Source organism: Neovison vison, chromosome 1, assembly GCF_020171115.1.
Source record: "Neovison vison isolate M4711 chromosome 1, ASM_NN_V1, whole genome shotgun sequence".
NCBI lineage: Eukaryota > Metazoa > Chordata > Mammalia > Carnivora > Mustelidae > Neogale > Neogale vison.
In genome coordinates, this window is record NC_058091.1 from 311262374 (window position 1) to 311273270 (window position 10897).

The 10897-nt window shown below is 54.2% G+C and overlaps 1 protein-coding gene across 1 annotated transcript in view; it reads right to left on the reverse strand.

The window, feature by feature from the left end:
• Positions 1–10897, reverse strand: part of ADCY2 (adenylate cyclase 2) — a 406092-nt gene that overhangs the window by 25715 nt on the left and 369480 nt on the right. Inside the window, exon 20 of the mRNA XM_044234016.1 lies at positions 7356–7514. Coding sequence (XP_044089951.1) covers positions 7356–7514 — 159 coding nt within the window. The remainder of the gene's footprint in view (positions 1–7355; positions 7515–10897) is intronic.

The following is a 10897-nucleotide window of genomic DNA, read 5'->3' on the forward strand; positions in this document are numbered from 1 at the left end:
CACAACGACTTCCTGAAAAAGCTGGACTTACGCTGGCTTCCTGTTCTCAGGGCCAACTGCCCTGCAATGCCTTCTGCTCCTGCCTCATAATCTTCACAAAATACATGGACAATGGAATCGAGGTTTTTCTCTTCTACTCGGCTCTCAACATGGTTGTGTTGGCTCATTGTGCGGACGGTACTTTGTCGGAGGAGTTCTTTGTGATCATCCATGCCCTGGGAAGGCAACGTGGGGCCCGTGTGACAGGCGAGCTTAGATTCTAGTGATGCTGATGAAGCTGGGGAGTCAGGGTACTGGGGAGAGAAAACCTGCTAGAAGCCTGTTCTAGTTAAAAATGCCAGTTTTATCAAAGAAATACGCATTTCACTGACCTCCCTACTCCTCAGGGAAAGGAGTACATCTGCAAGACAAAGAGTGTTTTCTGTCCCCTGTGTGTTCCCGACTGTCTGCTGACACTGGCCAGAGCGAGAGTCTGGGGAAGGATGATGATGACAAGAGGAAGGCCGGGAATGGTCAGCACTGACCCCAGCACCTGCTGCTTGAACACTCCACAGGCTTAATTAACTTGCCCCTGGCCACCGTCCTACGAGGCTGTGCTATTATTCTCAATGTACAGAAGGGGAGACTGAGGTCGAGGGCGGTGACATTACTTTCCCAAGGTCACAGTTACCAAGTCTGATGCACACTTGACCCTTACAGACGCTACACTTTACACGTGAACCCGCATGTTCCGATGACCACAGAGCGTGCGGCTGATTCAGGGGCAGTGCCGGCCTCCCACCACGTGTGGATCATGTGACCTTTTCTCCTTCCCCTGAGGTCTTGAAGGGCAGGCAGAAATGGGAGACAAGGAAACACAACACTGAACGTGGCAGCATGGGTGAGGGTGCATATCAGACTCAGCACTGGTTTGGAGTCTGATAAAACAAGTTTTTTCTGTTGGAGGGAGTCTCGCATGCTATCTCATTCCGCTGTCCTCAAATAGGAATGCGTGGGAAAGTCACCAACGGGTTTCTGCCCCTGACCAATGGTGTGTATGTTTTGGGAAAGGTCCATAGGCTTTTCTGCTGTACAGCCTTGATTATGAACTACAGGCTGAATGAGGAAATGGAAGGTCAGGGGAGTGGGGTGACCCAGCAAGGCTCCCGCTGGCCTTGGGGCCAGGACTACTCTCTAGAGCCCTGCTCGGGCACTCTGCAGGTGGTGAGTGCTGCTGGGGGCTTGGGCTGAAAACCTCTCAGCCACTCTCTCTACAGAGCAGGCACTGGGAACCTTTGGGGAAACACCAAGGGTGGGCATGGGTCTCTGGCCCCATGGCCAGGGATGCATCACCAATGCGAAGCTGCATAAATTCTCCGGAGCCAGTGACATGTGCGGAGCTTAGAACCATACCCTAAACTCATGCGAGGTCCCTTCAGGTATCTGGGTTGGGCTTGGGGCCAGAGAGGACCATGAGCTGATTGGTTGATGGCCTGTGCTTATCTCATATTTCCAGAGGATCTGGGCATGGAGGCAGGGCAAGTGGGCAGCCTTTGAGGAGATTCTGGAATTCAGGGTCTAGAATGGGTGACTCTCGTTGGGCACATGGCTGCCAAGAGGCATCACTGAGCTTTGGAGTTAGAAATGAACTTGGGCGTCATTTCAACCCTTGCTCACATAGAACCACTCTGCCCAATAAGCTCAAGTAATTAAGACATAAAAATGAACAACTGCGTCTCTGTGCCCACTGCCCCTTGCAGTTTGCTGAGTGACACCTGTTCTTCTCCTACCCAAGCCAACCCTGGACGAAGACTTGGGACAATGCTGTGACTCTTCCTGTCACTCTTGGGTGATTCAAATCCTCCGTCAATAATTAAAGTGCCCAGCCCAAGGAGAGGTCAAAACTCGGAACCTGCACGTGAGGCTCTCCTTTAGCAGCACAAGCCTGCTGCAGCGGGGGGAGTCTGGGGGGCAAGGGCCACAACTGGCTTCTACACTCTCTCTTACATGTGTCAACTTCGACCCTCCCCAGCGTGCTTAGTCAGGCTTTGCAGATCTCCAGGGGCGCAGGCCGGGGAGGGAAGGAAGCGTCTGACGGAGCGGGAAAGCAGTCTCTCGGCTCCATCCCGCTCCGGGGCCCTCCCGCCTGCCCACATTGCCAGGGGTCACTTAGGGACTCCCCGTCGCTTCCTCCATCCCTCAGCATCCCGCCCGAGCTGCCCTTGCCGTGGACGATAAACTCCCTCCTGCTTGGGAACCACTCTCTGCCCCAGGCTCTCCTGCTCTCACAGCTTCTCTGCTGGGGCCTGTTCCCCCTCCAGGTGGCTCTGTAGAACAGCCTCTCCGAGAACCCTATGCCAGCTGTCTTTCTCTTGCTCTGGCCCCGATGCCCCCCAAGCCCTGGCAGCTCCAGCTCTCTTGGCCCAGACACTTTGATCAGCCCCCGCCCTCTGCATTTCCCACTTGTCTGGGACCTGCCTGGCACCTGTGTCCCTCAGAGGTCGGTGTTTTCCCAGGAGACCACTCAGTGGTCCCAGCATAGGGTACCCATGGCAGGTCCTGGCCCACGCACAAGGCTGGAGGTGAACGGAAGATCCCCGGGGGCCTGACCTCTCACTACATCCCATCCAGCAGGATGTCTAGCCTCCTGCCCGTTCGGACGCTTCCTGCGCGGGAAGGGCTGAGGATCATACAAGCAGTGCTCAGGACGAGCAAAGGGTAAATGAGCAAAGGGCTCGGTGCCCTCTCTGGCACATGGGAGCTCCTGCTGCGGGTCACAGACAGAAACTCACGCTAGCACCTGGCCTGTGTGTGTGTGCGTGTGTGTGCACGCGTGCCCACTCTCTCACATCCTCCCCCCGGGGCCGGCTGCACGCTGAGCTTCACGCCACGTGTTCGGACCCACAGATGAGCAACACAAGCCCTGCCCTCAGGGGCTCAGGGTCTAGCCGGAGAGCGCGCCGGTAGACAGAACATGAGAACAAAGCCTGACTGGGGCTGCATAGGCCCAAGCGTGGACATGTCTGCTTGGAAGCCTAGAAAATGTTCAGAAATGACACCAGCACTCAGTTTCCGAACTCCCACATCCGTGCTCTCTCCCCGATTCATTCCTTGGCCAGGAGGACCTCCCATCCCCCACCTACCCCTGCTCCCAGTTGACCTATGTGCTAACCATGGAGCCCCTGGGTCTCCAACTGTCACCTAATGCCCTAATTTATTCTGAGGTGTCAAGTAATTAGCACAAAGGCCCCTCTAGCAAGCCGGGCGGCATTCTAGCCTAACTTTACAAGGAACATGGTGAGGGGGTCTGGCCGGACGGGGTGGGGGCGTGGGCCCATGGCTGGGAAGGACGGTGCTGTCTGCGCACCTGGTGAGTCCCCGCAGGAACATCTGGGTCCTGTTCTGATCAGGCCTCCGCTCTCCCGCAATGAGGCTGCCTGGTTCAGAATCACAAGCCTCCTTACCACCTGCAGACTTGGCAAAGGCTTCACTCAGTGACAAAACGTAGTCTTTTCAATGAGCGATGAAAGCTAGCTTTGAGGTCCGCTCAAGAGGCCTTTCGCAACGTTCCTGCGACACAAGGGCAGTTCAAGGGCTCGGGGCCCGGCACACAGGGCTCTCTCCCTGAGCCTGGATGGCCTATTGCCCAGAACTGGCCAAGACCCTGGGCAGCCGAGGGACAGGGAGGCGTACAGAAGCACTAAGCAAAACAAATACCCCATGGGAAGGAAGAGGTTCCTGTAGACACAAGCCGTCCTCTACCCACACGCAGGGAGCACAGGTGGAAGGAACAGGTTTTCGTCGAAATCAAAACTTTTGGGGATCGTTATTGTGATTAAACCATTCTTGACTTCTGAAGGGAAATTCATTTCCTCTGAACATCCATGTGGTGGGCTGGAGAATCAGAAAGAGCTGGAAGGCTCTTTGCTAACATCGGTCCTGGCCAAGGTCATATGTCATGTTCCCAAGGAATGTTCCAGAAAACCAAGCCTTGGTAATTAATGCTTACGGTGAACTGAAAGGCATGCTCCTGTCTCCCTTCCTACCACCCCTGCCTCCACAGCTGTAAAAGTAAAGCCCTGGGTCTCTGCATTCAGCAGGCGTGGGAGCTCAGCCCACCCCCCAGAGAGGAGCTGCGGGAATCAGAATGGAGGACAGAGGTTACATCGGGTTTGCTCTCCATCCTCCTTGGGTCATGTAATGGCTGGGGAAGAAGACTTCCTTAAAACTACTAATAAATTCCAGTGGGCAGTGATTCTTAAGTTTTGCATAAATCTGGGGTATTTACTTACAAGATAACTAAAATTGAGTGTGAACTGCATGCCAGGCACCACTCCAAGAGCTCTGCAGGAATTATTGCTTTAAAAATCAGTCCTGGACTTGGAGAGGAAGGAGGCCTGGGTCCTACAGCTCGGAAGGGCCAGGGCAGGGACCAGACCTGTGCTCTCAGCCATGAAGCGGGGCCCAGCCCGAGGAGGAAAGCTGGCACGGGTGCAGGCGGGCCAGGCCTCTCGTCCCTTCGAGCAGCCTTGCTCCTGGGTGCAGACCCCTCCCACGGTCCCTGTTGGTGGCTCTCTGCCATGCCTGGTCTAGAATCCAGTGGAAAAGATCCCTCTCCAGGGACCGCACCATTCCACAACAGCCGCACCTCCGCCTCAGAAAGCCTTAGGGAGAGCGAGTGCTCACGCGGGGGACATCTACTCGGCCCTGACACCTGATGGCCTTGACGGGATCCGCGCCATCAGACTGCACACAGGCCATCATCGCGTGGCTGCCGAAGGCCGAGCAACAGCAGCCTGGCGGCCTGGGGTTCCGAGGCCAGGATTCCCCATCGCTGGGGCGGGGAATGGATTCTTCTGTCCGGGGACAGTCAGGCGAGGACAAAAGGTCTGATGGGGACAGAAGAAGGCGGGCGGCCAACCTGTCAGGAAGTCAGAAGGACGAGGCAGGAGTTTGCTCTGGTTGATGCCCTTAAATGAGTCTCCTTAGAGTAACCTCGTCAGGAGTCCTGGGGGAAAAAACCTGAAAAACATGATCCCCCCTACTGAGACTCCCGGTGGGGTGCTCAGGGCGGTTAGAAGGGGGGAGGGGTAGCGATTCTCTCTCCTGTTCGCCTGCACATCGAGCTCTGTTTTGCATTCAGGATGTTCCCCAGGAGGCTCATCACAGGGAGAATCTCCTGCACCGAGCCTTCGGTCTTTGGCAGCCGCAGAGCACAAGCCGCCCTGGCCGCCGCGCTGCCTTTGAGGAGACGGGGCGGACCGTCCTGCCCTGCGAGGCTCGACGGGGGTCCCTGGAAGTTTTTAATCCTCTCGACTTAACAGCAGCAGCTTGGGTAGCTCCCCCACCCCCATCATTTAACCTAACTGACAAAACCTGGAGGTGCGGTACAGGAAGTCACAACAGAGGACAGTTGTGTGTCCTCTGCCCCCCGACAGAGCCCCTTCCACCCACGGCCGTGCAGCATGTCGCCAGCGGGTCAGGGACCATCTTGCTGGCCCGAAGCTCCCAGCGTAAGATTCTGCGTGTGTCGCTCTACTGTCCTGAGCAAACTGGGCCGCCAGGGCAAACACAGCAATGATGTGCGGGGATTGCGGCACCCGGAGCGAAAGCCAAAGACCCCTGCCGTGGGTCTGTGGCTCCGGGGCCTGGAGCGGCCCATGGCAGTAAGTCTGGAAGGTTCTGAAACGGAGCGAGTGCCTCCTTCCCAACAGAGCTGCAGGCGGCCTGGGTCCAGCCTCTGGCTCCTGTCGCTGAGGACCAGCTGTCCTCGGGAGCCACCGGTGAGCTGGGGATTCCTTGGGGCCCAAGACAGCTTCCAAGTACACACAGGAGTGAAGGGGCCATGCATGAGGCCCCCCCAAGGAACCCACTTTCCTTATCTGACAGACGGAAACACGGCATAGGGCTGATGTCGTGACATGATTCCTACTTTGTCCCTGAAGAGTTCCCGAAATGCCTGCATGGAGAGGTAGCCTCCTGAGCCAGAATATTCTCTCTCTTCCTCCCTCCCCACCTCCATCCCCCCAGCCAGTTTCTAGAACTTTCTTTTCAGTTTCGGAAGCTGCTGCCTCCTAGTGGTGGCCTTTCCGGACTCACACATTCGTGCCAATCTGCTTGCACACAGGAGGATGCTGTCGCCTCCAGGGGATGGGGCGGCCTCCGTCTCGTCCATCTGTGTCGGGGCCCAGCACCAGCCTGGCCACAGGGCAGGGGCGACATTCAGCACACACTGAATTTATGAGCTGAACTGAGAGCTAGGCAGACAGACAAACATGCTCTCTGTTGCTACTGAAAGCAGGTGGCTCCTTCTAACAGAAGCAGGGATGTCGTTATCTGCCAGCAGCCGGCTGACAGGTGCCGGCCGACCGACCGCCTGCGACCGCAGCGGGAGAAATGGACGAGTGAGTGGTCCGCAGCCAGAGAAACCTGCGGTGGGACCCTGACTGGCTCGCCACGGCTGGCAGGCTTCCAGGAGGGCGACGGTGACGACCTTCAGCTCCTACTCACCGCCCGGCGCTTTCTACCCAACACCAACTTCACACACGCTCCGGGGAACGACTGCTCCGAGCCTTCTCACTTGACACTGCTTTGCACCCCAGCATCCTGGAGGTGCGGCTTCTCCATGAGCAAGTTCCCGCATCTGTGGGGTTCCCAGACCCCTCGCCTGCTCCTGATCCCAACCGAGAACCTCCCCCAAACACGGACCGCACCTCACCTCTGAACACCTCTGGCACCCCCACGGCGCCAAACGCAGGCCTTCGCACACAGTGGTGCTCAAACATGAGTTTGCCCCCATCCGCCCGCTGACTCTTGTAAGTCAGGAACGTGAAAGAGATGTCGTGACATCTGATGTCTTCAGCCACTTTGACGTGACCATGACATTCTGGCCTTTCCAATTCTATTAAGGATCCCTTCCCTCAGACGCTCCCAGAGATCGGCACTTCTACCCATTCGAGGGAGCGGACCCAAGTCTTGGACCTGCCCTTGTGCGGAGAGCGCCTCAATTCTATGTCCTGTCTTTGCCATTCTAAGGCTCCCAAGAGGCCCTCGGGGAAGCTACGGGCCGCGAGACGCCTGCTGGAACTGTGCCGGTTAGGGAGGCGGCCCTCACACCACGGAGAGGCCACCTCTGTGACTTGCTGGGAACCCCAGAGCCTCCCGCCGCACCCTGAGAAACACCAGGAATAATGAGTCCACGTTCGGAGGTGAGTCTAACTCACGGGTCCCTGCTGTCATCCCCAGAAACCCGCCAGCCTCGTCTCCCAACGGACCCGTTGAGGCCACTCGCGGACATGTGCGGCACGCAGGTGTCCGAAGGGCCCCCGGCCTCCAGGTCCCGGCCCCAGCCCGCCCACCGCCCCGTGGCGCCCCACCTCGTTCTTCAGGCTCCGGGCCAGGAAATGCTCCGCCACGTGCGCGGGCAGCACGTTCTCCAGCAGCACGCGGTTCAGGTTCTCCATGGTTTCTATCTCCTCCCGCTCTTTTTTGAACTTGTTCTTCCACAAGAAGTCTAACCTACAGTAATATTCACTCTGTTACAAGAGGACACAGAGGTAAAGAAACGATAGGGCATCTTGTCCTGCCAGAGAGCGGAGGTTTTCAAGAGAAAACAAAAAGAATGAAACAAAACTGAAAAAAGAACCCCCCGAACAGAACGGTCTCCCTCCCTACAAAGCCCGCGGCTGCCCCCAAGTCTGTCCCCGCCAACCCTTCACCTGCACTGGCAAAAAAGCAAGTCTGGGAAAGAACCAGCCTTGGGGACAGGATGGGACCGGGTGGGGTCGGGAGGGGGGGTTGGGCAGTGATGGCAGTGACTGGAGGCTTCTTGCAAAGTTACGTTAATAAAAAGATGGTTCGCATTATCTTTGGAGAAGAGGCATAATGGGGTATAAACAATGAATGAATGAAACATGGGAAATTCATTAGAGGAGAGAGCGCCCTGTGGCATAATTTGCATTGAAAAAACGAGGATGCTCATTTGTGGCAGTTTGCCTTGACTCCTTGAAAATCAGTTCTCCCCACCACAAAATTCTGAGATTAAGTATTCACTGAAAATTTCATCTTTCTTCATTTAGAATGGCATTGTGCTGAGGGAATGACATTGTATTTACACAGAAGTTCGTTTGGGGATCATTTAATTAAGATGATGCCTGCTAGTAAAAATGTACGTGTTCATGCTTTATCATGTAGTGAAATTTAATGTGTGTGTTTTTTTTTAACTGTTATTATTAACCTAGAGATAGAGAGGTCTGCTTCCTGGGAAGGGTTTCTTTGATTTTGGCATTGTGTTACATCTGCTATGATAGAAATAATTTTATATGGTGAAACAGCCCTAAAAGAATCTTCCTGTGAGACCAGGACCTAATGGGGTGAATTCCAGCCAAAGAGTAACTTCCTGACCAAAAAAAAAAAAAAAAAAAGCAAAGAAGAAATCAATGCTGGGGTCTGTTTTATTGGTTTGATTAATTGTATCAGTGCAGTACAAACCACACACACACACACACACAGCCTCCCATGCACAGATGGCAACTAAAACAATTCACATTTGGAAACCTGAAAGAACAATGATCATTCATCATTTAGGTTTGATTCAAACCATATTATGATATGCTCAAAAATTATTCCTCCTCCTCTGGTGTGGAATTTATTTTTACTTCGTAGAGCCTTTTTTTTTTTTTTTAAGACTGCAAATGAGATATTTTTAATGTTTGTTTATATTAAACTTTTACATTAATGCCAAATCTTCCACATTCTGCACTTATAGAATTCCTGCACTGCACTTCCTGGAAAAAGCCTGTTGCTTGGAGAATAGAGTATTTGTTTGGGTTTTGGGGGATGACCCCGTGGTGTGGCTGGTTCTAAACTGAGATGACTTGGCAATCCCTGATGGTGGCATCGAGAAGACCCAGATGCACACTCGGGATCTGACAAAGTGACCTGGGGAGGAACCCAGGAGCGGGCAGGGCAGGCAGCGGGTCCAGTGCAGGGGACCATGTGGGGTTTCCAGGAGCCTTACTAAGGGGTGGTCAGGCCTCCCCAGTGACCGAGACCACATCACGGGCAGCACCTGGCAAGTCTCTTATGAAAGGGACAGCGATGCTTTGGGACCAGCTTCCCTGGACTGAAAGCAACATTCTGGCAGGTGCGCACCTCCCACCTCCCCAGGGCATCTGCTAGAGGACCCGCTCCTTGAAGGACAAGCCCATGAGAAACTCATGGAGGACCCCCAATGGAAGACAGATGTTTCCACCCAAACCAACTGAACGGATTCAATGGCGTCCCCCAGAAAGACAGTTCCAAGTCCTCGTCTCCAGACTCTGGGACTGAGACCTTCTCTGGAAACACACTGAAGGTGTAATTAAGGAGACCCCACGGGTCGGCGGGTGGGCTTCAGATGCAATGACCGTGTCCTTACACGAGAAAGGGGAGGGGGCTCGGACACAGACACCTGGGGCAGGTCAGACGGAGGCTGCAGGGGGCGGGCATGGGAAGCCACTGCCTCCAAGACGCTGCATGTCCCTTCAACGAAAACAGCAGTGCTGCCTTGTGATGCTGTGTCCCCACATCCTCGCCCACCTCCCAGAGTCTGGGGCTACTTGACCGTTCCCAGGGCCCAGATACCACGCAGAGACGTGGACTTTGCTCTTCATGTGTGCTGGCAAAGGTGAGCGAGAACAGGAAGAGCCTGGAAGGAGCACCAGGCTGTTTCTGGGAACCTCACTGCTGTCTTTCACACCGGACACAGCCTCAAGGGCAGTTCTTGCTTTGTCTAGTTCTGAAAACAAGCCAAGGAATTAGAGGGGTTTACATCTTTCTACGCGGACAGAAGAGGTGGTCACGGGCAGGGTAGGGGGCGGCAGGCAGCGTGTGATTCCACGCCTTCCTGGGCTCTGAAGCCTTGCACACAGGGACCTCAGCCTAACTGAGGCCACCAGACTGCCACCTGCCCAGATCTGTTTCTTGTAGGACTTGTAGAATGCAGACCCTCAATGTAGTGTGTGGTCATTTAAACTCAGGAGAAATACAGAGAATCTCTGTTTCTCAAAAGAGGCCCCTGAATTCAGGCAGACATTTTTTACCACAGACTGTATTTCAACCCCAGCTCTTTTCCAGGAGGTGTGTTATGGTCTTATTTAGGTGTCTCAGATACCCAGAGCAATATTTAACATGCTAATTTGCTCAGAAATAAAAAACATCACCATCACTTCAAAAAAGATGGTCATGGGGCAGAGGGGTCATGAGGACAAATGCCAACAAAAATAAGTTGCAAAATGTCCATACTGTTGTTCTTAAAACATACACACACACACACACACACACACACACACACACCCCTGGGAAATCCTGAGTCCATGCCTATTTATGAAACTTAAAAGCCTTATTTTAAATATCAGACATTTGTGACCTACTTGTGTTTTCAGAAGGGCATGCAGAGCACTAGATCACAAAAATGTGGACGTTCCTGTGAGCCCAGAAGATTTGGGACCTTCGTCCTGGCTCACCCTGGCACATCCTGACACCGGCTGTCAGGGAATGATCGTTAACACCATCGCCCCTGGAAGGAGCAGGGACTTCTCAGACCTCTGGGTGTCTATATGATCTGTTGGCAACATTAGTGACGTGACAAGAAAAGACTCCTTATGAGACTGGGGTCAGAGCTATTGTGTTAAATTATGCCCCACCATGATTTTGAACCCTTTGGGTTATCTCACGCCAGAGAGTAATGGATCTTGGGCAGCCACTGGAGGCAGCAACATGGCCACGTACCCAGCGGTACTGTGTGCTTGTCCTCGCAGTGACCAATAAAAGAGTGGGGAGAATCTGGTTTGATTTCTAGGTCCTTAAAAGGTCCCGTTGTGAAGCAACCTTGAGTGATCAAGAGAGGAGAAAATGAAAGACCAAACGGGAGGAGAAA